The sequence below is a fragment of the Anolis sagrei genome, chromosome X (assembly GCF_037176765.1).
Source record: "Anolis sagrei isolate rAnoSag1 chromosome X, rAnoSag1.mat, whole genome shotgun sequence".
Lineage (NCBI taxonomy): Eukaryota > Metazoa > Chordata > Lepidosauria > Squamata > Dactyloidae > Anolis > Anolis sagrei.
This window is the reverse complement of record NC_090034.1, coordinates 30,338,081-30,364,862: the sequence shown is the minus strand read 5'-3', so window position 1 is coordinate 30,364,862 and position 26,782 is coordinate 30,338,081. Positions and strand designations below refer to the sequence as shown.

The 26,782-nt window shown below is 46.7% G+C and overlaps 1 protein-coding gene across 10 annotated transcripts in view; it reads right to left on the bottom strand.

Annotated features, from left to right (window-relative positions):
* Positions 1 to 15,545, bottom strand: part of HECTD4 (HECT domain E3 ubiquitin protein ligase 4) — a 129,600-nt gene extending 114,055 nt beyond the window's left edge. For 6 of the 10 annotated variants that reach the window (XM_060786085.2, XM_060786078.2, XM_060786080.2 and 3 more), the window contains exon 1: positions 12,184 to 12,902. In XM_060786085.2, coding sequence (XP_060642068.2) covers positions 12,184 to 12,366 — 183 coding nt within the window. In that variant the 5' untranslated portion in view covers positions 12,367 to 12,902. Of the gene's footprint in view, positions 1 to 12,183; positions 12,903 to 15,526 lie in introns of those variants that run through there. The other 4 variants (XM_067473077.1, XM_060786083.2, XM_060786084.2 and 1 more) reach the window with 2 other exon arrangements.
* Between the last annotated feature and the right edge of the window lie 11,237 nt (positions 15,546 to 26,782).

Genomic DNA, 26,782 nt, shown 5'->3' with positions numbered 1-26,782 from the left:
CCTTGCTTGCATGGGATGTCATGTATAGAATGACACCCCAGCAGTTCTTTGTAGAGACTCGGCAAAATCTCCAGCATGTATCAGCATGGCAGAAACGCCGAGCTGTGATTCTCAGGGCATAGATGGGGGGCCTAACAGACGCATTGAGCTCTTCCAAGGGATGGCTATGTTCAAGCCTGGGCATCGGGAACACAGTGACCACCTCTGGGATGCCCATCATCCAGTGCTCAGCAGAATAGGCAACACACTGCAGATCACATGCCAGAGGCGAGCAGGCTCACCTGACAACCCGAGCAATATTTCAATAGGAGCTGTACACAAAGCTGTACCACTTCCTGGCTCTGAACACACAAACACAACACAGAAGAACAGCATTCCCGAGAGTGCATAGGTGTGTGTGTGTATATATCCCTATCCACTCATTACTTACTTAATAGGAAAAGTATGACTTTTCTGAACTGTGGAAAACTGAGCAGCCAGATGTTTTGAGGGACATCTTCAAACTCCACAAAGGAGCCTAATGGGGTTACTGCTGTGGAGCAGACCTGAAAAGGCTTCCTCTCTGGCTAACCTGAGAAAGCAAGATCTCCAAGGCTGCTCAAAGGATCCAAACTAGGCTCGCATTGGGACAGGTCCAAATCAAAGTGAAGGGTGTTTGTTTTCCCAACTATGTGATTATTATACACATTGTGTAACATATGGAAGAGTTTCTGGAAAAAACAAACAGAAGACCTCACAACCTCTGAGGATGCCTGCCATAGATGCAGGCGAAACATCAGGAGAGAATGCATCTAGAACATGGCCATATATCCTGAAAAACCTACAACAACCCAGTGATTCCGGCCATGAAAGCTTTCGACGATACATCAAACAGAAGTTGTTTGGGGTCCTACAACAAAACAAAAGCAACACATGACGGGAACAGAAGCAATCTTCCATGGACCACCACTAGTCCTTTTCTAGTAGGGCTTCAAAGGAACAGCCTGGTAAAAAACAGTTGATTCTAGATTTGGGGCATACAACAGAGGACACCTAAGCTAGGAAAAAGAAGTGAAGGCCATTTTTACCCACTATTTAAATAATATTATTACTTACAAATACATTATTTCTGTATTTATGCAGCACTCCTGTGCAACATAAGTAATGTTTGCTCTGTTTCACAATATTTTTACAATAGAATAATAATAATAATAATAATAATAACAACAACAACAACAACAACAACAAACTTTATTTATATCCCGTCACCATCTCCCCAAAGGGACTCAGAGCGGCTTACAAACACACTCCAAGGTATAGCATATAACATAAACAGTACATCAGTATAAAACAATATCACATAGAAATTATAAAAATGACCGCTATCAACACATTTAATATAAAATAGAATAGCACAATTTTAAAAACACAGAACACCTATAGATAAAACTAGCTGCTATCAATTCATAACTAAAGTACCAGAGTTTCAACCTCATATGGGCCCATTTCAGCCTCGGTCAAAAGCCTGTCTAAAAATTCAAGTTTTTAGGCTGGATTGGAAAGATTCAAGGGTGGGGGATAACCTCTCTTGGGAGGGTATTCCAGAGCCAGGGAGCCACCACTGAGAACGCCCTGTCTCTCGTCCCCACCAACCATGCTTAAAATGGTGGTGGGACCGAGAAAAGTGCCTCCCCTGTTGATCTCAAAGCCTGCACCAGTTCATAGAAAGATATACAGTCTCGAAGATAGGTCAGAACCAAAGACTTTAGGGCTTTATAGGTAATAACCTGCACCTTAAATTGAGCCCGGAAACTTGTCAGAAGCCAGTGGAGCTGCTTTAATAGGGGCATTATATGTTCCCTATAGCTACCCCCAGTTAGTAATCTGGCAGCTGACCTTTGCACTAACTGAAGTTTCCAAACCGTCTTCAAAGGCAGCCCCACATAGAGTGCATTACAGTAGTCCATTCTGGATGTAACTAAAGCATGGACCATAGTGGCCAAGTCAAGCTTTTCGAGGTACAGTTGCAGCTGGTGCACAAGTTTTAACTGTGTGAAGGCCCTTCTGACCACCACTGACACCTGAGCTTCAAGTGTCAATGATGAATCCAGGAGGATGCCCAGACTACAGACCTGTGTCCTCAGGGGGAGTTTAACCATGTTGAACATAGCTTGCCACCCTATACCCCGATCGGCCTTGTGACTGACCAGGAGAACCTGTCTTGTCTGGATTAAGTCTCAGTTTGTTGACTCTCATCCAGTCCATCACAGCTGTTAGACATTGATCCAGGATCCAGGGAGCTTCCTTGGAATGAGGTGGAAAAGAGTAGAAGAGTTGTGTGTCATCTGCATAGAGATGGCACCCAACTCCAAAACTCTGGATGACCTCACCCAGCGGTTTCATGTAGATATTGAAAAGCATAGGGGAAAGAATGAAACCTTGTGGGACCCCACAGGTCAAAGGTCAGTGATTCAAGCAGGTGTCCCCCAGCATCACCATCTGGGTACCAACCTCCAGTAAGGAGTGGAGCCAGTGAGCCCCAAGGGCCATCCAGTCCAATCCTCTTCTGCCAAGCATTTAATATGACTTTTTTGTGTAATCCGGAATCTTTGAAATGATGTCTTGGGATTCCAGCTGAAGCACACCACAGGATTACACTGGATGACCTCGTAATATCCAAAGTGTCCTTTCTGAGCCTCCAGTACAATTCTACGGTCAAGTTGAACTTCCAGCTAATGTTAAGCATAGAATTGTAGTGGAGGCCTAAAGAGAATACATATCTTGATGTTATGCATCCTCCTGAGAAACTCTAGGGTAGTTAAAGGTCTTCAGGTAAAGCCCAAATGGCATTCAATGAGCTTGCATAGTCAGGAAGCCTACCGTACTCCATTTTCCCCTAAAAATAGTTTCATAACCTTCTTTCTCATCTGGAACTCATATTGTACAAATAGAACGATGGAAACCACCATGGCTCTTCATACCATCACAGAAGGACAGCAAGATGTTGTTGCATCCATTTGCACTTTGGTGGTGTTTGGAATGTTTATCTCTGCAACCATATGGGTAAAAGTCTCCCTCGCCCCAACTGAAAAAGTGAAAATCTGAACTGGCTTCCCTGCTTCTGATTCTTCCTTGGCCTGAATGGATTTCTCAACTTTCTCACGGAAACATCATGGGGACAAGCCCACAATGAAATCCCACTCATTGTGACCACTAATAATGGAGCAATATCCCCACAGCAAGTCAGTGGTACATATAACACTGAAAATAACATCACTATATGTGCATTAGGGCATGCTTAACAAGAAACGCAGGTGGCTTAATTGTAACCAAGCCTAACATTTCTGAGCAACTAACACATTAATTTCATTTACTTGCTTTATTTTTATCCAATGTTTCTCCTGATATAGGGACCAAAGAGTTTATGCTGTCCTGAAAGAGTGCTGGTTAACCTGATTGCTTTTGACTACTTTAACATTTTAAACCAACAGTAGCTTAACTTGCTGCATCACAGAATCATGGAATCTGAGCCGAAAGAGACCAATTGTCACTCTGCCCAAGGCAGAACTATCGACCCTTCTCCTCTCCTCTAGAATTGCTGGAAGAAACATTAACAACCTTAGATATGCAGATGATACCACTTTGATGGCCGAAAGTGAGGAGGAGCTGAGGAGCCTTCTAATCAAGGTGAAAGAAGAAAGCGCAAAAGGTGGGTTGCAGTTAAACATAAAAAAAACCAAGATTATGGCAACAAAAATGATTGACAACTGGGAAATAGAGGGAGAAAACGTGGAGGCATGACAGACTTTGTATTTCTAGGTGCAAAGATTACTGCAGACGCAGACTGCAGCCAGGAAATCGGGAGACACTTACTTCTTGGGAGGAGAGCAATGTCCAATCTCGATAAAATAGTGAAGAGTAGGGACATTACACTGGCAACGAAGATCTGCATAGTTAAAGCAATGGTATTCCCCATAGTTACCTACAGATGTGAAAGCTGGACCAAAGGGAACACTGAACGAAGGAAGAGAGATGCTTTTGAACTGTGGTGCTGAAGGAAAGTTCTGAGAGTGCCTTGGACTGTGAGAAGATCCAACCAGTCAATACTTCAGGAAATAAAGCACGACTGCTTATTGGAGGGAAGGATAGTAGAGGCCAAGATTAAGTACTTTGGCCACATCATGAGGAGACAGGAAAGCTTAGAGAAGACAATGATGCTGGAGAAAATGGAAGGAAAAAGGAAGAGGGGTCGACCAAGGGCAAGATGGATGGATGGCATCCTTGAAGTGACTGGCTTGACTCTGAAGGAGCTGGGGGAGGTGACGGCCGACAGGGAGCTCTGGCGTGGGCTGGTCCATGAGGTCACAAAGAGTCAGAAACAACTGAACGAATGAACAACAACAACCTCTCCTCTGTATCAGGGATCCTAAGTCTCCAATACAAGGGCAAATCTGAAGGCCAGAAATTAAAACAGTATGCCTCCGGGTTCCTGCCCTCTGTCTTGCGAGCTTGCAGGTTCCTTAAGGTATGAATTCTTTCTCCCTGCCACAATGTACCTTAACCATGGTGCACAATTAATTTGGCAAACCAGGGTAGCCCTGGAAAGAGAAGCCCGACACCCAGATAAACAAATTATGAAAGACAGAAAGGAAGAGAAAGCAACAGCCCACCGTATGTTCCTTGATATTATTCTTCACCACTGACAGCAGATTGGGAATGTTATGCTTGCATGTTCTCAGAATCAATGCAATTCATGATGTTGCTGGATGGATAGGAATTCAATGATGGTTTGGGGAAAGATAGCTTATATTATTTTATTACCAGCCACCAATTTAGTTTTCCCTCCTACACCAGAACAATATATAGTATTCCCATACAATTTGGCCATATCAGCTTACTGTCTTGTTCACCAGCCTACTATGCTCCAGACCCATTCATTGTTGACAAAATGTCCCTCGGCTTCCAGTCACATGGCTTGAACTGCAAAATAACTGATCCAAAGATTTCTGAATGGGTTTGGTAGTTTTTAAGCCACAGTTTATCATTCCCACCCACATAGCCACATTTTGTAACATATACATACTTAACATGTTTCAAAAGTGGCTTGGATTCTATGTCTGTTAAATGTAGCAACTGTCTCAATTATGTTATATTCATTTGCTACTTTCAACAGACAGCCACACTGCAATCACATGAGTGGACATATCCCATTAGGAACAAGATGGTTCATTCTGCTCTGTTTTCTAGAATATTTTAAACATTTGTTCACCACAATCCAGAACCTGAGATCATACTGCTATGTATACAGAACGTCTGTTTGTTTAGACTGACCAACACATTTCAGGAGAGAGAACCTGTCAATTTCCATTTCTATGTCACTAATCCGCAAGATCCCATGATTCGGTTTTGATCCTTTGGCGGGTTTTATACTAGTTGTATGGTCTGTACAACATGGGATTAAAGCATCCCCGAAACTATAGTCAACAATGTCATCCATCTGCACAGATTACGATGGTTATGTTTATTGGGAGGCTAGCAGTTTGCAAACTAAGTGGCTCAGCTCCATTTCTGTTCACCAGTTGTATTGATAACCCAAAGAACTAACTCTGAGCCACACGATTAATGATTCATTACATACTTCTCTCTTCCAGAAACAGCAGATGCCAGTCTCAAAAACCTGGCCCTGCACTGCTGGTAGCATTCATGTTAAGAAGAAGCGGAATGCAGTGTTTAGACCAGTACCCAAAGTGAAACAAAGTAAACCCACCAAGAAATGTTAGGTTCCTTTCCCACAAGGGCACAGACTAAAAACAATCCTCTTCTTTCCTCTCCCACCTAATCCAATGTAGGAGATGGAGAAGAAGCGAGGGATGAAGCACTTGCGAACCCATCCTCGTTTGGTTCACACCACCCAGCTCCTGACAAAGAACCTGTGTCACTGAGAGGCAGAGTGCTCAGAGGGAGAGAGGGCGGGAAAGGGAGGGAGTCGCATCAGAAAGCCATGCAGGCAGCCAGAGAGATGCCTGCGGATATGACTGGCAGCGGCCCCCCAACACACCAATTTTGCAAACACACAATCCTGCTGCTGTATACCATCCTCCATCATGGCTCAGCTGCCCACATTTGCAGGACGATCAATGGGCAAACTGAGGTAAAAAAGAATCACTCCCTTGGCTTTTCTGGTAAAACACCACTGAGCCCATTACAAGGTAAACACCAAACCTCCCTCTGATCAACTTGCAGGAAAGCCCTCTCTGGCAGACAAGAGATGCTTCCAAAGGCGTGTCACTGCCCTCCCCTCCCCCATGATTCTTCCCTGCTGCTGAATCACCTTTGTGCCCTCATTTCAATAAATATGCGCGCTGACACACCTGCCGACAATACATGTGCATCTCCTAATGTCTGCTGGCCTCTTCCACACTCCTTCTCCATCCCTTATGCTCCTGGCAGCCTGATATATTCTGGGAGAAATCTGACATGCCCCTCAAAAGCCTCCATCATTATTTACAGATTCTTCCCCTAGATGCTACAGTTTTCTAGCCTCCATTTATATCCTCAAGGTCTTCACAGTGATCCCCAAGGCATGCCTGCAAAACATCTCTCGTGCAACTGGCCTGACATACCACTCGCCATCGCTTTTCCACCAAGCATGCCACAGAAATGGCAGCCTCTCCAGATGCCTCAGAACCCCCGTCACCTTGTGCCCTCACCATCTTAACTAATACATTACTCTGACTTTGCTTCATTCCAAACATATTGATAAACCCAAGGTCCATGACTTATCTTACGTATTTCCTTCTCCCAATTTTTATTCTTCCCCCTTGAATTACTTACAACCCCCTTGAAATACTTATAACCTAATACCCCCTTCCCTTTGCTACCCTCTGTTTCGATTTGGAGCTATCTAACCCACAAACATTCAAACATCTAACCTACAAGCATCCACCTGCCTAATAGTCACATCTCCCCCTCACCTTTGAGGAGCAATCCCTCAATTTTCGCCTATTCCAACCTCACTATTCTTGTAAACATCTATTTCTACTCTTGATTTGGATACCCTTTAGTGCGAAACAGACAGGTCCCAGGATTTACTCTGACCCCTTGGCACAAACTGGGGCAGTCAGGAACCCCGGAGTGGAAGACAGTACAAACCCTCCCCTGAATGTTTTTATCAACACTGAAGGCTGTTGACAGCTTATTGATTCAAGAGAGCATTGGGGTGAGTCTGAGCTGCGAGAAAAGAAACACGACAGGTAAAACATGTTCAGGGAAATATTGGGCAGAAGCCTTTTCTCAACCACTGATTCTGGCACGTCTTTCCTCCAAGCTGACCAATGGCCAATTTGTCAAAGAGGAGAGAAGGCAGGATGATGGTCTGCATGCATTCACAGGGGTGTTGGGCTGGATTTTTATGATGGTGATAATGGTGATGATCTTCATCGATAGCCACCTTGCTCTCCTAAAGGAGACTCAAAGTGGATCAGGGACCAATTGGCCAAAGGGAAAAGAAGGCATGACAACGACCCCCAGTCCCCTAAGGGATGGAGAGGATGCCATCATCCAAGCCACATGGGGAGAAGAGGAGGAGGAGGAGAGAGAGAGACAGATCCGAAAGAAGACTCCAAGCAGACCAAGGGCCAATTTTCCCAAGGGAAGAGAAGGCATGATGGTGACCCCAATCCATTCCCAGAGCAGGCTGGGCTTGGTTTCTTTCACGATGATGCTATTTGTTGACATCTCACTTTGCTCTTCTAAAGGAATTGAAGTGGACCACTTGGCCAAAAGGGAGAGAAGGCAGGATGGTGACTCCTATTCATCCACAGAGGATGCTGTCCTAGATTTCTATGATGACTATGATAGAATAGAATAGCTTGATTGTCATTGTGCTATTGCATAACGAAATTAAATGCCTTCCCCAGCACACAACACACCCATTCCTCTACATTCTAACCACTATTGCACAGCCCCTAATGCCACATCAAAGCAAAACCATGAAGTTCAACATACACCTCTAAGATAAAAACTGTATTTTCAGTCTGTTTTGCCTTTGTCATCCTGTACCGTCTGCCAGATGGTAATAATCCAAAAAAATATGCTGGGTGAGATGGATCCTTAAGAATGCTCTGAGCTCTCTTAAGGCTGTGGGACTTATAAAGTTCTTCCAGAGAGAGGAGAAAGAAGGCAACCAATGCTTCTCTGTGCAGAAGTGGTGACCATTTGGAACACCTTTCTGTCTGCCACTGTGCAATTACCAAATCACACACAGATGCAGATTATGTTTATTGATAGACCTTTTTGTTCTCCTAAAGGAGACTCCAAGTGAACTCATTTGACAAAGGGGGAGAAAGCATGATGGCGATCCTGATCCTGGAAATTAAGATGTTGAAGTCCAGGTCCCTGTCCCTAGGAATGGAAGGGGTGCCATCATCTCCTTCCCAATGGAAGGCATAATAGTGAACCCCCTGCCCGCCTCCTAAATTCATTTATGTTGGGGTGGGTTTCAATGGGGGTGAGATGGATTGCTCTCCTGCTTTGCTCTCCTACAGAAGATCCCAAGTGGACCAAGTGGATGAAGGACTCATTTGCCAAAGTGTGAGGGGAGGCAGGCTGCGAAAGCCAGGGAACGCCAGGGAGGGAGAAGGTGTCATGATCCCCTTCCCAATGGGTTTCCAATTCAAAGTGACACCATGAGAGGAGCATGGACAGGTCCTAAAAGGAGATGCCAAGCCTTTCTGCTTAAGGCCATTCCCAAAGAACATTGGGTTGGACTGCAATGGCGGCAGCAGCAACAACAATATCAATTGAGGTCCCACTCTGCTCTCCTCAAGGAGGCTTGATGGGGACCGAGCCTTTCAAGGACTACTTGGTCAAAGGGGTGGGGAACACAGGGCTGTGGTCCTAATCCATTTTTAAAGGATGATGGGCCAGACTTCTAGGATGATGATACTATGGATTGCTCTTTTGCAGGAGCCTCAACACAACCAAAAGAGGGAGAGAAGGTGGGAGAGTGTTTCTGATCCATTCCCAGAAGAGATTGGACCGGGTTCCTTGCTATTCCTTGATCTCTTGCTTTGCTCTCACTTAAGGCTTGCAAGTGGACCACTGGGACAAAGGGGTGGGATGGAAGGGGTCGGAATTCCATCACCCTTTGTACCAAGTTTGGAAAGTCCAGTTGGTTTGAAATATGGCAGCCAGACTGGTTACAGGAACCTCTAGGAGTGAGCATATGACACGTATCCTAAAGTCACTCCAATGGCTGCCAATCAGTTTCCGACCAACATACAAGGTATTGGTTTTTTACCTTTAAAGTCCTACATAGTTTGAGTCCAGGTTACTAAAGGATTGCCTTCTCCCATACAATGCACCCTGCACACTTCGGTCTTCTGGGGGGTTGTCTGCTCCAACAAGCCATAATCCAATCGGCAACCACCATCCAGAGGACCACCTTTTCATCAGCCGCCCCTAGGCTATGGAACAACCTGCCAATAGAGCTGCGACAGCTAAACCAGCTGTTGGAATTTAAGACACAAGCAAAAACCTGTCTCTTCTGGCAGGCCTACCCAGACAGTCTTTAAACATAAACATGAATTTTAATGCAAGTCCTTTGTTTAATCTCTGTTTTGTCTGTTTTAATATGTATTTCATAGAGAAACGGTTTGGTATGTAGCTTTTATGGAGGTATGTTTTAGTGTGCATATTTGTAGTGTTTTTCTTGTGTTTATGGATTTTAGTTGTTTTCTACCTTGATATTCTGAGTTATACGACTGTGTGCAAGGGCCCTGGGTTATCTGAGTCCACACTGCCATATATTCCAGTTAAAAGTACTGTGGGATTGTTACAGCACCTACACAGGTTGCCAATATGTTTCCGAGCCCGATTCATGGTGCTGGTTTTGACATTTAAAGCCCTAAACAGTTCAGGCCCAACTTAACTATCTGATTGCATCGCCTCTTACTAACCTGCCCAATCATTAAGATCTTCCGGAGAGACCCTTCTCTCGTTGCCGCCACCATCACAAACATGGTTGGTGGTGATGAGAGAGAGGGCCTTCTTGGCAGCCACCCCGGCCCTTTGGAACTCCCTCCCTATTGAGATTAAAACTGCCCCTTCCCTGTTATATTTTAAGAACCAGTTGAAGACCTACCTGCTGTTCAAGCAAGCTTTTGGCGAATGAATTCAAATGCTCATGACAGCAAGTTTGATTTGGACTGAGCTTAACAAAATATACTATGTAATTGATGAGTCTCCACAATAATTGCCAATTGGTTTTAAACACTTAATATTTATTTATATCGTATTTCTGGATGTTATGATGCCTCATGTGATTTCTGTCTTCTACTTTATGTTAAATTTGCTTTGATTTGTATTGTATTATGTGTGCCAGCTGCACCTATACCTTGAAAAGCCCAATCTGGCCATGTTAGTAGTTGCCTTAGTCACATCCAGATTAGATTACTGTAATGTGCTCTACATGGGGCTGCCCCAGAAGAGCGTTCGGAAACTTCAGCTGGACCAAAGGTCAGCGGCTAGACTACCTATAGGGGCAGGATATAGAGAAAGAACTACTTTGCTCATGAAGCAGCTACACTGGCTCCCAGCTTGTTTCTGGGCACAATTCAAAGTGCAGGCTTTAGCCTATAAAACTCTAAACCAGTGGTTCTCAACCTGTTGGTCCCCAGATGTTTTGGCCTACAACTCCCAGAAATCCCGGCCAGTTTACCAGCTGTTAGGATTTTGGGAATTGAAGGCCAAAACATCTGAGGACCCTCAGGGTGAGAACCACTGCCCTAAACGGTTCAGGCTCAGTCTACTTATGCGACTGCATCTCCTCCTACCAGTCCACAGGAGCCCTGAGATCATCAGGAGGGACACTTCTCTCAGTCCCGCCACCATCACGATCACAGTTGGTGGGAATGAGAGAGAGCGCCTTCCTTCTCGATGGTGGCCCTGCAGCTCAGGAACTCCATCCACAAAGAGGTGTGATCAAGCTCCCCTTTACTGGCCTTTTGACCAAAGGTCAAAACCTTCCTGTGGAAGCAGTCTTTTTCCGATAACCCATAACAGGTATTGACCAGACAGCAATGGGTAAGGCATATCAATGAAGGCTATCTCGGACTTGACAACGTTTACACAGCCTAAAGAAGCAGAGCTTCTTGGATTTGTAGTATTATGTTTTGATGGATGACCTCAGTGGCCTGAGGCCCAGGGAATTTTAGTGGGATATGTTATATTTATTAAGCTTGTTGTATATGGTTATGTGATGTGTTATTGGGTTGTTGTGAGTTTTCTGGGCTGTATGGCCTTGTTCCAGAAGCATGACCATACAGCCCGGAAAACTCACAGCAACCCAGTGATTCCGGCCATGAAAGTGCTATTGTTTTGTTTTTTTGTCAGGAGCAAGTCGCTTCTGGTGTGAGAGAATTGGCCGTCTGCAAGGACGTTGCCCAGGGGACGCCTGGATGATTTGATGTTTTTATCATCCTTGTGGGAGGCTTCTCTCATGTCCCCGTATGAGGAGCTGGAGCTGATAGAGGAAGCTCATCCGCTTCTTCCCCGGATTTGAACCTGCGACCTGTCGGTCTTCAGTCCTGCCGGCACAGGGGTTTAACCCACTGCGCCACTGGGGGCTCCATATACAAGTGCTATTGTATATCTGCTTTATTTTTGCTTTTGTGTCATGTAATTTCTGTTGTTTTAACCCAGTGGTTCTCAACCTGTGGGTCCCCAGATGTTTTGGCCTTCAACTTCCAGAAATCTTAACAGCTGGTAAACTGGCTAGGATTTCTGGGAGTTGTAGGCCAAAACACCTGGGGACCCACAGGTCGGGAACTACTGTTTGAAGCATGGTTCGCCGCTTTGACTCCCACCCACGGGAGAAAAGTGGGACAAAAATAAATAAATAATGGTAATAATGTTGTGAGCCGCTTTGGGTCCCCTTAGGGAGAAAAGTGGGATATGAAAAAAGATGTATTGCTGTTTTCTTCAGCTGTGTGGAAGGGGCCTCAGGAGAGAACGGAGAACACAATTCTAATGCATTAAGAAAAACCACGGGCAAAGTTCAACCCTTGGCATGATGCTTCATTTCCTTTGACCAGAATCTGGCCACTTGGAGTGGCTCTGGTGTGGCTGGAAGAGAAGGGGCTTGCAGAGAGGATGCCTTGGATAGACAGACCCCGTCCCCCCCTCTGCCATTGTTCGGCTCACCTCCAGCTCGGCGTCGGCGCTCTCGGCCCCTCCGACGATCTCGCTGGGCAGCTCAGCCAGGTCGGTGACACGGATGAGGCCGTCGTGCAGGAAGATGGTCTCCTCCTTGACGGAGAGCCACTGGGCCGAGTCGGCGGCGGCGGTGGAGGCGGCGGCGCCGGCGAGGCCCGCGGGGGAGCCCATGGCGGCCAGGGGCGGCGGGGAGAGCGGCGGAGGAGGCGGAGGGGGCGGAGGAGGCGGCGGGGCCTGGATGGGAGGCGCCGAGCGGGCCTCCTGCCGCCGCCCTTGGGCCGGGGAAGAAGGGGAAGACGGGGAGGACGGGGACGGGGAAGAGGGGGACGGGAAGGGCGGGAGGCCGTCGAGGAGCGGCAGGAGGCGGGCGAGCGCCGAGGCGGGCCTCCTCAGCCCCCCACCATGGCGGGGAGGGGAAGGAGCCGCCGCCGCCGCCGCCGCCGAGGAGCGCGGACGAGGCAAAGTGGCTCCGGGGGAGGCGGCGCGCAGGGGGCGCGGAGGAGGCGGCGTCCTTTCCGCTCCCGCGCCTCCCCCGCCAGCTGGCTCAACCCCGCTTCCCAACACCACCACCACCACTCTCCGCCGCCGCCTCCCCTCAGGCAGGCCACTGGCAGCGCGACGCCATGTTGGAGCAGCAGCGGTGTCTGAGGGGAGAAGGCGAAGGCCACCGGCATGCACCGCGCGCTGGAACGCAGCGCAACGCAACGCCCCCCCCCGCCCCCCTCCTCCTCCCTCCTCCCTCCTCCACACAACGCCAACGGGACCGCGCTCGCTCGCGCACGCGCTGAAGGAGCGAGGGGCGGAGACGACGCGGGCGGGCCGGGCTCGGATTGGACGCCGGGTAAGGGTATGGGCCCACCCCCTTTCCTCAGGTGGCCCCGCCCACTCCCTTGGCTCCAGACAGAGGCTGCTCCTCACCGCCGTGGCTCAGGAGGCTCCGCCCATTCCCTTGACTCAACACTACACTCTGCTCACCTCCTTTGCTCAGGAGGCTCCGCCCACCGCCTTGACTCAGTGGCTCCGCCCACCCCCGTTCCTCAGGCGGCCCCGCCCATTCCCTTGGCTCCAGAGGCTGCTCCTCACGGCCTTGGCTCAAGAGTCTTCGCCCATTCCCTTGGCTCTGCTCACCATCTTTGCTACAAGTCGCTTCTGGTATGAGAGAATCAGTCGTCTACGAAGTTACGATCCTGCGGGGAGGCTTCTCTCATGTGTCTCTACAAAGTTAGGAGAGACTAATTTTGCACAGAATTATGGAAAAAATAAACCCATGTATGATTCCACAGCAAGCTGGTTTCAGGAAACAGAAAAGCTGCACATTACAAGTGCACATAGAAGATGGTTTTGAAAGGCAGCAGATTACAGGAGCTGTCAGCTCCCAGTGGCACAGTGGGTTAAACCTTTGTGCTGGCAGGACTGCTAACCAATAGGTCAGCAGTTCAAATCTAGGAAGAGTGGGTTGAGCTCCCTCTGTCAGCTCCAACTCCCCATGCGGGAACATGAGAGAAGCCTCCCACAAGGGTGGTAAAACATCAACCATCTGGGCATCCCATGGGCAACGTTCTTGCAGTCGGCCAATTCTCTCACACCAGAAGCGAACTGCTGTTTCTCAAGTCACTCCTGACATGAAAAAAGAAGCTGTCAGCAGTATACGCTACTGAAAATCATCGCCTTCTCCTGAGAAAAATGTATAATATCACAAAGGACTACCATCTCACCCACTTCATAGGAAATCTGCTACAAAATAGCTTTCTTGTTGAGTTCCAGGGCCAGAGAAACAGATGGTGGAAACAGAAGAACGACCTGCCTCAGGAGAGCGTGCTTGCTTCATCCATGTTTAACATTTACCCTGGCAGAAGGGACAGAGAGTTTCATCTATGCTGACCATCCTGCCATCACTGCTCAAGGAGGGAGCTTTGAAATGGTTGAACAGAAGCTCTCCGAAGATTATGTGCTCTTACTGCCTATTACAGGGGAAACCAGCTGATTCCTCATCCATCTAAAAGGCAGGTGTGTGCTTTTCACCTTAAGAACAGACAAGCATCTTGAGATCTGAGAAGGAATCCCACTGGAGCATTGCAGCATACAAAAATATCTGGGAGTCACTCTGGATTGTGTTCTGACTTCAAGCAAAAAGTGGGTGCTAGAAATAATATCATACGGAATCCGACTGGCACAACCTGAGGATCACAACCAGACACAGTGAAGACACCTGCCCTACTCTGCTGCTGAGTATGCATGCCCAGTTTGGTATACATCTCACCACGTTAAAACAGTGGATGTGGCTCTTAATGAGAAATGCACACTATCACAAGATGTCTATGCTCCACACTACTGGAGAAATTATACTGTTTAACTGGTATTGCACCACCTGACATCCATTGGGAAGTAGCAGCCAATAGTGAAAAGACCAAGGCAGTGATATCTCTGGCCCATCCCCTGTTTGGATATTAGCCAGCATACCAATGGCTTAAATCGAGAAATAGCTTCCTAAGATCAAGAGAGATACTTGCAGGAACACCTCAGCAAGCGAGAGTCCAAAAGTGGCAGGTTAACATCCAGCACCTTAATCAGTGGCGGAGACTGGATGAGAAACTCCCTCGTGGGAACACAGAAGATTGGGTGACCTGGAAGGCGCTGAACAGGCTGCGCTCTGGCACCACGAGATGCAGTGCCAACCTTAAGAAATGGGGCTACAAAGTGGAGTCCACGACATGCGAGTATGGAGAAGAGCAAACCACAGACCCCTTACTACAATGCAGCCTGAGCCCTGCCACATGCACAATGGAGGACCTTCTCAGAGCAACACCAGAGGCAGGCCCGTAGCCAGGATTTCATTTTGGGGGGGTGGGGGATAAATTTTTTTTAGGGGGGTTCGGGGGGGGGCTGAGTTTTGGGGGGGGCTGAGTCTGAGTGAAAGAGGGTCTAGCCTAGCAAACCTTTTGTATCAATACCCCCATGCATATGGGATATATTGAGTATGGTGATCAGATCATGATATGAATAAACATAACAGTTTAAATAATGCACCAGTAAGGCCTTTTCGCGAACCACCATGAGAATTTCGGGGGGGGGGGGGCTGAAGCCCCTCAAGCCCCCCCTCCCCCGCCTACATGCCTGACCAGAGGCACTCCAAGTGGTCAGCTTCTGGTCAAAGGACATTTAGAATAAAGCCAAGTTTTTTTAAACTTTGTCTTTTTCAATGCGTTTTAACTGTACCCTCAACTTGCTTCTGACATGATAAATAAAACGCCCTTTGCTCAGGAGACCCCGCCCTCTCCCTTGGCTCGAGAGGCTGCCGCACAGTCTTGGTTCAAGACTAGGCTGTGCTCACCTTTTGCTCAGGCGGCTCCGCCCACCTCCTTAACTGAAGACTAGACTCTGCTCACCCCCTTTGCTCAGGAGGCTCCGCCCACTCTCTTAGCTCAGGAAGCTCCGCCCACTCCCTTGGCTCAAGACTAGACTTTGCTCACCCCTTTTGCTCAAGAGGCTCCGCCCACCGCCTTTGCCAGGAGGCACCGCCCATCACCTAGGCTCAGTCCCTTTGCTCAGGAGGCCCCGCCCACTCCCGTGTGCCTTGTTGGCTCTCCCGCTTTCATTCCCCTCCAAACGGAGGGAGGTGGTGGCACCCGTCTTCTCTCGCTCGTTTTCTTCCCTCAGTGCCAAGGTTATGGCCCGTGCCATTATTATTCAGTGCACGTGGCCTTGTCAGGTGGCCTCCTGTCAGAAATCCCTTCAGGGATCCCAGCAAACAATATTGAACGTTTAGGGTGGGAAATAGTATTCCCGCCGGGGAGAATCGTAATAAGTTCCCTCAGGGATGTTCACCTTTCACCTTCAGGATAATCATTTCTATTTGAGTTTTTCCTATTTATTAACTAGAGTGTCCCCTCAAATATACATATATATGAATATATACACGCATACCCAAACAAACATCTGTATATCGAAGGCTTTCATGACTGATATAGAAGGCCTGTATTTGCATAGGCATACATTACAAGGTCTCTTCAAGATGGGACTCAAATCGAAACATGAAATTAATTGACATTTTATCAACCTTCATACAGAAGGCCCTTCTATACATAACGTGTCAAATACTAGAGCACATGAAGGCTACTTAATGGGCACAGAACCACCCGGAAGCCACCCATGAGGAGAATTTTGGATTTGGGAGGGGTTTTTGCCACCCTGTTGTTGGTATTGCTACCATAATGACGGATCCGTCATGTTGGTATTGCTACCCCATTGTTGGATATTGCCACCCCGTTGGTGCTATTGCCATCCCGCTGCAATTACATTGCATTGTCAGTATTTCATCCTGTTGGCATTGCCACCCCATTGTTGATATTACCATCCCATTGTCAGTGTTGCCATCCTTTTGTTGGTATTGCCATCCAATTTCAATTGCATTGCATTGTCAGTATTGCCATCCTGTTGTTGGTATTGCCACTCGGTTTTTGGTATTACCATCCCATTGTCAACTATTGCTGTCCCACTGTTGGTATTGCCATCCCGTTGTTGGTATTACCTGCCCATTGTTGGTATTGCCTTCCCATTGTTGGTGAAGGTGTTGGTATTGTCATCCTGGCTTCGGTGTTGGTATTGCCATCCCATTTCAATTGCATTGCCTTGTCAGTATTGTCATCCTGTTGTCAGTATTGCCACCCCGTTATTAGTATTACCATCCCATTGTCAGAATTGCCATCCTATTCTTGCTATTGCCACCCCATTGTTGGTATTGCCATTCCATTGCAATTGTATTGCATTGTCAGTATTGCCATCCTGTTGTTGGTATTGCCACCTGGTTATTGGTGTTACCATCCCATTGTCATATATTGCCATCCTATTGTTGGTATTACCACTCCGATGTTGGTATTACCATCCCATTGCAATTGCATTGCATTGTCAGTATTACCATCCTGCTGTTGGTATTGCCACCCTGTTGCTGATATTGCCATCCCATTGTCATATATTACCATCCCATTGTTGGTATTGCCATCCTGTTGTCAATATTGTTACCCCTTTGTCAGTGTTGCAACTCCATTGTTGATATTGTAACCCAACTGTTGGCATTGCCACCCCATGGCTAGTTGTGCTGGCTGGGGATGAAAGAAGTTGTAGTCCATCCAATACATCCGGAGGCTGCAGAATTGACTAAAGGGGCACTTGTTGCAATCGTCCCTATTTTGGAGGGCCACCTCTATTTGGTCCATAATACCATTCTTTGCTTCTTCTCTTTTTTTGGGGGGGGGGGGTGACTTCCATCAATATTTATTTTTAAACACTCTGAAAAGTAAAACCTCAATGTTGCCATTCTATCGAAGGGACACCAATTTACTATGCCATTGTATGTCATGCAACATCATCGTCATTATTACAATTACTATTTTCCCCATCATAATTATTAATTTCTGCACAGTTGCCAGAGAAACGCTCCAACTGGACATGGCTGTTCTGAATTTAGAACTTAGAACTTCCCAAGACAATGGATGTCTCTGTTTCTCATCCAACCTCACTAACTACCTGTCAGAAAGGTGTTCAATGTTTAAAGCAACATCAAGATCCAACTTCTAAAATATCCTATATTATTATTACTACTACTACCTTTATTTTATCCCATCTTTCTCCCCATGGGGACTAAAGGCAGATTAGATCTGTGATGTATCATGTCCTGCAACATTTCACAGATATGAACTAAGAACAAGCAACACATTGTGCTCCAGATGGCAAAAGATATAAATAAGGCAGAAGACACAAGCCAGGAGAGGCTTCAGCAGTTTGCTTTTGCCTGAGACAATTGGGAAGGGCTTGATTCTGGCTTTCCTGCCCTTTCCCCACTCCTGCGTTAACTGAAAAACAGCCATCGTTGCATTTTGAATTCACTTTGCAGCAATTTCTGCAAGTTGAGGACAAAGGAGGAGGAAGAAAGAAAAGCCAGGACATTTTCAAAGAGTGGGATGACAGAGGATTAATTAGAATGGTCTTTACTGCCTATTTGGAAATGAATTCCACCTGTGGGTGAGACAGCCATCAGGCATTTGATTGCATTCAAACAGAATCAGGCTAGGTCAATGTTATAAGCCCTGCCCTGGGGAAACCATTAGTCATGATAAAGGCATTGGATGATACTGACATGCAGGATGTTCCTGCCCTATCCAAGAAGAAAGCCATAGGGAAAGGAGAGTAATAAATAAATTATTATTATTATTATTATTATTATTATTATTATTATTATTATTATACTGGGTTCAAGTATTCTGACACTGCTAGTTAAGGGTTATTAACAATCTCTTCTTTTTTTATCATGATGCAATACCATCCTAAATCTCTATTTTTCAGTTTTCTTCCTACCATGTTTTCCTGGAAACAAGGCTTAACCTGAAGATAAGCCCTAGCCTGATTTCTCAGAAGGTTTGTAATATAAACCCTATCCCAAAAATAAGCCCAGTTAAGACTGTCAGCCAGACATACGCAGTTACTGCTACTCCATATGTTGCAACACACGGCAGACCTATCAAATTATGAAATAATAATAATATATAATGAAATATAAATAAAGAATATTCTTAACATAATATTATGATGGTGTTCAATGTTGTCGAGCAAGGAACCCCCCTTTCCGGGCCAAAATATTATATTAATAAACTTGGCACTGCAGGGGAGAGTTCCGCAGGTAGTGGGGAGCCTTGAGCCCGAGCGCAGCCGAGAGCCCCGCCTTCAAATTGGTGTGAGTCGCAGCGGAGAGTTCCGCAGTTCCTGGGAGCCAAGTTTGGGACCAACAGATGAAATGTGCCCCAGCAGCCAGCTCAAAACCAGGAACGCCTGCAGCTTTCTTTTGCTTTCCCCTTCTCCTTACATTGTAACATTCCCCTAATAAAAGTACTTGAAACTTGCAACATTTAATCTCTCCGCTTGATACTTTTGTATCTTTCCCTGCCTCAGACTAATCCAACCTTAAAATAAACCTTTTTCCAGGCTCCGGAGAGCCGTGAGCCTGCCGGGGGCGCCTACTGGCACCCCCGGAACGCCGGATCTGCATTCGTTTAAACCACGGATACGGAAACCGCCATTTTGGACCCCCGTATCCACTAAAACAACAAAATGGCGGATCGACGCCATTCCAATTTTGTATTTTTCTGCTATTAATTCTAAGACTAACTGCCATCTCGCTTTCCTCATTTTGGACTCCCCCGCCCGGGAAATAATTGGTTTGGTTTAAGGTATTTCATTTGACAGAAATCAGCTGTTTGTCAATTTGGCCGGTTTCTTCCAAGGCAGCCTGTTTCTTTTCAGTGCCGCTCGTTCCTGCCCAGCCCCGCAGCCGGGGGCTCACTATGGCTACCCATGGGAGTTCCTGGGAAGGCGGCCAGGCGGGGACCCCGGCCCTGAGAGAGAGACATAGTTCTCCAAAGGCCAGACAAATGGACTCTGTTGCCATCCAACCCAGCGCTCACCACTGGACTATTTTGCCTTTTCTTTTTGACTCCCTGACTCACGAACTGAACTGTTTATATATCCATGGTCATGGATCCTCTGCTGGTGCCTGATCTGAGACGCTGGCTGCCTCCGTTTCCGCGCATCCTTTTCCACATCTATGAAGTCTCCGATTTATGTCATAATAAAGATCAAATATTATAATAAATTTTCCTGAGATGGGGATGGGGTTTTGCTTTATGAAATATATGTAATGAAATGTTGTATGGAATATACTGTGTCCCCTTTTCCCGCCTTTCCTGCCGACCCTTGCCCCATAAAGATGTGACCTGAAGATTACTGTATTGCCTTGGGGAGAGGCTCCTTTGTTCTCCCCAAGCCCTCCCTGATTGACTCACCAGCATGGAACAATACTGTTGATTCCCAACCCTAGCCCTCGGAGCATGTCCAGCGAGGGGAGGGGGTCAACAGAAACCCGGAAGAAAAGGACTGATTAAATCACACAAAGACAACGTTGATCCACCTTTTGAGGTCCGTTGTCTGGCCAAATATCCCCTTCCTCAAAGCCATCAAAAAACAGGAAAACCTTTTGTTTACAGTCCCAGCTGGCCGGCCGTAATCCCATCACTCCTCCACTGTGAGGACTCAGCCCGCCCCCTCGCTCCTGATTGGTCCATCTTCGGGAGCGAGAGAAACGCTCCAATTGGCTCCCCCGAGGCGGCGGGGCTTGCTGATTGGCCCAGAAGCGAGGCGGGTCGCCAAGCCCCCTCCCAGCTGTTCCGCTGCCAGCCAGTCAGCGCGAAGCCAGCCGGCAGAGGGCGGGCGGGAGTTTTGAAACTGTTTTCCTTTGTCTGTGTGCTATAAAAATGCTTGGAAATTCTGTAGCACCATGCTTGTAGTGGAAATATCCCTACAATTGCATCCGATTGCAGCTGAATCGCAAATAAATACTTCGGTCTCTGAACTTCTTCCGCCTTCGGTGAGATTATTTTATTTTAAATATTTTTAATTACTTCAAATTGGCTTCGACTGGCCTCAACAAGGTTCAAGGGCCCTTTTGAGCGGTCCTCGGGGGACTCCTTCGCTGGGGAAACCCCCTCCAAAAGAGCTCGATATCAGCCTGACATTCAATAGATTGGCCTTACTGATGCATGGAGAAGCCCAGCAGCAGCTGCCAGTGCCCAGGAGACCTTTTGGTAATAATGTTCCACCTTTTTACTAGTTATATCCCCTGTAGATACAGAGATCTACCCTTTCTCCTACATCCTCGGACCCGGGAATTCCACCCATCTGTCTTCCTGGGCATCATCTACATAAGACGAACTCAATCACCCATCGCCTTCAGGCCAGTCTATCTTTACTGGTCCCATAGCCCCCCAACTGGGCAAAGGATGACAGTATAAATTCACAGGGCAGCTCATCATTTGTCTCAAACACCCGGACATTACCACCATTCATCACATGGCAAGACTACCAGTACAGGGGGCATGCCCCATTTTTCAACAATGACATTTCTATATCCCAGGAAAAGACCACTTAATCCTATCAGCATGGACAACATTTCTGTGTTTGGAGTCACTGGAGATCAGTGCCAGAGGCACTGGTCCCATTCACTGGGGACTCATATTATTATTAGATTTTCAATAAAACTGTCTGGGACCTGATAGCCCCTTTGTTTGCCCTTTGGCCAGGACCTGACAATCCACTCAAACCCATCAACTCTCCTTTGTCTCCTGGACTCTCCTGCCCCTCATCTACTATTGGAGGGCAGGAATCTGCATCAGGAGTGAGGAATGCTCTTTTATTGGCCAGTGGGCACCACAGCCTCACCTCACCAGGGAATCCTCACCCAGCTGATCGTGACATCAACAGGAACTGTATTGTATAAAAATGTCTATTTTGCAATGTTATGGTATCTCAGTCAGCTTATTTTTGTCGGATTACTGCGGTCTGGCATCACTTTTGCAGATTTCAAAAAGCAACTTGGTGGCTTCTTCTTCAACTTGGTGAGATTTATTAGGGAACTAGCTTGGGGACCCGGTAGTGCCTGGGTTATTTGAGAAAGGCATTGATTGTCTGTGCTCCGAGTTTAGTCTAGATCCAATGTTGGCTGGGTTAAGTGGGTGCAGGTGAACTACCATTCCCATATGAAAGTCCTATCATCCATGTTCCATCCTCCTCCAAACTGCAACAGGATGTAGAATGGATCGTGGGGGCTCTGTGTGCCAAATCTGGTCCTGATACATCATTGGTTGTGGTCACAGTGGTCTCAGGAAGTGAATGAAGTTACTGCAAGTTCCATTGTCCATGACCTATCTTCCTTCAATCCGCACCAAGATGTAGAGTTGGTGATGGGGGCTCTGTGTGCCAAGTTTGGTCTTAAGCAGTCATTGCTGTGGGTCGCAGTGGTCTCAGCAAGTCAATGAAGATTCTGGAAGTCCCATCATCCATGGTACAAACTCTTCCAAACCACACCACAATGTAGAGTTGGTCATGCAGGCTCTTTGTGTCACGTTTGGTACTGTTCCATCATTGGTGGGAGTCGCAGTGGTCTCAAGAAATGAGTGAAGGTATTGCAAGTTCCATCATCCATTGTCCATCCTCTTCCAAACTGCAACCAGGTTGTAGAGTGGATCATGGGGGCTCTGTGTGCCAGGTTTGGTCTTGATCAGTGATTGGTGAGGGTTCAGTGGTCTGTGGAAGTGATTGAAAGTACTTGAAATTCCATCATCCATGGTCCATAGTCCCCTAATCCACATCAGGACATAAAGAGGGTCATGGGGGAGGGTCTGTGTGTCAAGTTTGGTCCTGATCCGCCATTGGTTTGGACTGGATTGGTCTCAGGAAGTGAGTGAAGGTACTGCAAGTCCCATCATCCATGTTCCATCCTCCTCCAAACAGTACCAGGGTTTAAAGTGGGTCATGGGGGCTCTTTGTGCCAAGTTTGATCCTGATCTGTCATTATTGGGGCTCGCAGTGGTCTCAGGAAATGAGTGAAGGTACTGCAATTCCCATCATCCATGGTCCATCCTCCTCCAAACCACACTGGGATGTAGAATTGCTCATAGGGGTTCTGTGTGCCAAGTTTTTTCTTGATCCAACATTGATGTGGGTCACAGTGGTCTCTGGAAGTGTGTGAAGGTACTGTAAATCCCATCCTTCATGTCCATTGGCCCCAAAACCACACCAGGAGGTAAAGTGGGTCATGGGTGCTCTGTGTGCCAAGTTTGTTCTTGTTCTGTCAATGGTGTGTGTCACAGTGGTCTCCGGAAGTGAGTGAAAGTACTGTAAGTCCCATCATCCATGGTTTGTCCTCCTTCAAACTGCACCAGGATGTAGAGTGGGTAATGGGGGCTCTGTGTGCCAAGTTTGGTCCTGATCTGTCATTGTTGGGGGGCGCAGTGGTCTGTGGGAGCCAAAGTGATTGAAGGTACTGCAAATCCCATCATCTGTGGTATTTGCAGTACCTTCTTGTCCGCCATTCGTAGCAGTCACACTGGCCTGTGGAACTGGAAGCCAATCAGAAAGCTGCCACATACACACATACATACCCACATACAAACATTTATATAGATATAGATATAGATATTGGGCTTCTTCGTCTTGCCAGGTGTACCGATCTACAGGGCAGCTTGTCACCAGTACGGATAGCCATGTATCGGAACTCTCTATCCGTGCTTTAGGTTTAGCTATTCATATCCTGGATCTCACTAGCCATGGCCATTTTAAATTGCTCTATTTCTTAATGATTAGATTGAAATGAATTTCAATTTTTCTACACAAATAAATGAATTAATGCAGATTGTTGTAGATGAACAGATAGGACATCCCCTGAAAATAAGCCCTAATGCTTCTTTGGAGAAAATGAAGTCGTGGAACAATTTAAAAGGGTCTGGCCCTGAAGGAGAGACCCTGCAGACCCACCAAAAAGGGCTCGCTACAGTGGTGAGCAAGAGAAGCCGCAATTTTAAAAGATTTTTCCCTAAGTTCCCAAAAAGAATCTCACCAAAGTTGAAGGAAGCGCCACCGAAATTATTTTATTGTGATCCAGCTGGAAAGGATGCAAAGCCGCAATATTTCGCCAAGCTAAGCATAAGCATGTTCACAAATAAAGGCCATTTTTATACAGTAACAGAGTTGTCAAGTTTGAATTTCCCGCTCCCCGCCCTCCGCCTGGCTTGATGGTGATTGGCTGGTGCCTCTACAACTGGTAGGAGGCTCGGCTGCCTCCCGAGTGCCTGAGCCAATCACTGAGTCTCTGCTGCCTCGGCGCCTCGACAAATCAGGAGAGAGGGAGGTGGGACAAGGGAAAACAATGCATTCTTGAATGGATTAAGGAATTTAGGAAATGTCCAAGGGGCCGGCGAGTCCTGAAGGCCAACGAGCCAGCCTTTTTATTATCCTTGAGTGGCTGCAATAAACATTGATGCTTGGCAATACTGCCATAATCCGGATTTTCTTCCATGATGAGACATCCGAACAATGGGGGGAACTTTGGTGGATGTTTCAGTGAGAGAGATTGAATGGGTGACAGATTAGGATGAGGTGTGGCTTTCCGAAGGCCCCCCTCGGTCCTATTGAGATATAATCAAAATTGCCAAATGGACGTTTCCTCTGGGGGCCAAAACTCCGAGCCCAGAGGTCATGGTCCTTTGTTATTGTCCATGCAAGAGTGTCTTTTGATAAGGGTCCTTTCAACTGATAATTTCTTCCTTTCCAAGGCCAGGGAGGGGTGGCTTCCTTATATTTTTTATACATTTTTCAAAAAGGGGAATGGGGCAAAAGGGTTAGGAAAAGGTAAGATACACAGGGAGAAATATGAAAATATAGAAATCATGATACAGAAAATATATCCGCTTATCACTCCCCCCCCTCCCCGCGTCCCATTGAGAAATTGATAAGAGCCTTCATCATGACTCAATGTATGTCCATAGTCCATTATGGGGGAATTCATTGATGAAAGTATGTCCTTAGAGGGAGAAAAAGTCTTGATGTAGGGCAAAAAGGTTCAAAAATCATAAGGAGAGGTCTGGTGATTCCACTGTGCCAAGATATGAAGTCCTGCATTGCTGAGGCTGAAGCTTGTCCTTTGGTCCTTGGAGAACTATAACTCCCTCCAAGGGCTGGAACCAGGTGTCAGATCCACTTCCTGATGGCCTCATGGGGTGACCACATCAAGTCCTGGGGCTCCAGAAAGACAAAGAAGCAGCAATGGCGGGAGCAGTGCAGCAGCAAGAAGGCTCAGTTTGACAATCAGCTGTTTTCCTTTTAAATTATATTCTTGAAAATAAAAAGGTTATTCCCCAAGTGTAGGAGCCCGAAATGCAAAAAGCGAGATAGCAGATAGTGTTAGAATTTAGCTAGGAAAAATATGGCACCAAAATGGAGTTGTTTCATCAACTCGTGGATACGGGGCCCCGAGGGGTTTCCGTATCCGCGGATTGAAGAAACGCAGATTCGACCTCCCTGGGACGCCTGGAAGGCATCCCAGACGGGTCAGGGGCTGCTCGTGGCCCGGAAAAAGGTGAATTCATGCATTATAGTTTAGTGAATCAGGAAAAGGACACAATGTATCACTATGAAGAGGTGAAGGTTACAATTCAATTAGTCTTTATTTAGGGTAATGTTACAATGTTTTGGCTGGGGAAAGAAGCGAAAAGAGAGAACTTAAGTTTGCAAAGAATCCCTGGTTGAGGCTGTTGCTGGGGCACATTTCATCAGCGCTGGCCCAATGGAGCATCCAGGAGCTGCGGAACTCCCTGCAGCTGGTCAGATCAGCTGGAAAGCAGGGGTCTGGGGCGAACCCGGCATCACAAATATTAATATAAGACTCAGTCTTAATTTGCTGTTTATTTTATTTTATTTTGTTTTATTTTATTTTATGTTACTATTTGCTGTGTATTTGATTTTGATCTGTTGTAATTTTTGAGCTTGGCCTCATGTTAGCCTCCCCAAGTCCCCTTTGGGGAGATGGTGGCGGGGTACAAATAAAGATGATGATGATGATGATGATGATGATGATGATGATTATTATTATTATTTCAGGAAAATCCAGTGTGGAACATATTTCACCACGCAAAAACAGTGGGTATGGCTCTTAATGAGAAATGTCGCATTATCACGGGGTGTCTGCGCCCTACACCACTGAAGAAATTACACTGTTTAGCTGGTATAGCACCAATTGACATCCGCCGGGAAGTAGCAGCAAATAGTGAAAGGACCAAGGCAGTGACATCTCCAGCTCATCCCCTGTTTGGATATCAGCCAGCACGTCAATGACTTAAATCAAGAAATAGTTTCTAAGATCTACAGAGACATTCGCTGGAACACCTCAGCAAGCGAGAGTCCAAAAGTGGCAGGCTCAAACCCAGAACCTCAATCAATGGCTGATACCAAATGAGAGACTCCCCCCTGGGCACACAGAAAACTGGGCGACTTGGAAGGCGCTGAACAGACTGCCCTCTGGCACCACGAGATGCAGAGCCAACCTTAAGAAATGGGGCTACAAAGTGGAATCCACGACATGCGAGTGTGGAGAAGAGCAAACTACAGACCACCTGCCGCAATGCAACCTGAGCCCTGTCACATGCACAATGGAGGACCTTCTTGCAGCAACACCAGAGGCGCTCCAAGTGGCCAGCTACTGGTCAAAGGACATTTAACCAACTACCAAGTTTCCAAACTTTGTATTTTGTCTGTCTGTCTGTCTGTTTGTTTCTTTGTTTGTAAAAAAAATGCAACACAACTGTTCGGTCTGCTCCTGACACGATAAATAAAGGAAAATCCAGTAGTTTTTTTTTTTATTGCTTTAACTAAATCACTCCTTCTGCTTGTTTGCCAGAGATTTCGAGTATTCTGTGTCTTACTTTCCGGCTTCGTTGTTAGATTGCTATGTCAGGAATACATGAGCATCTTCATTTCATGCTAACCTAATTCAGGTGGCTTAGCGTTCCCATGTAAACATGTCTGCCTCTCTCCATTACACGGCAGAACTAATCCCGACACAGAATCAGGTTGGGCTTTTAACAAAATCAAAAATTCTATCCTGCTTGACTGAAATGGCTTGACGAAAGGCCCCCAGTGCCATCTGATATGCGGCTTTTGCCTGGGATGAAAACCCACAAAATCGAGGCAAATCAAAGCAGGCTTCATA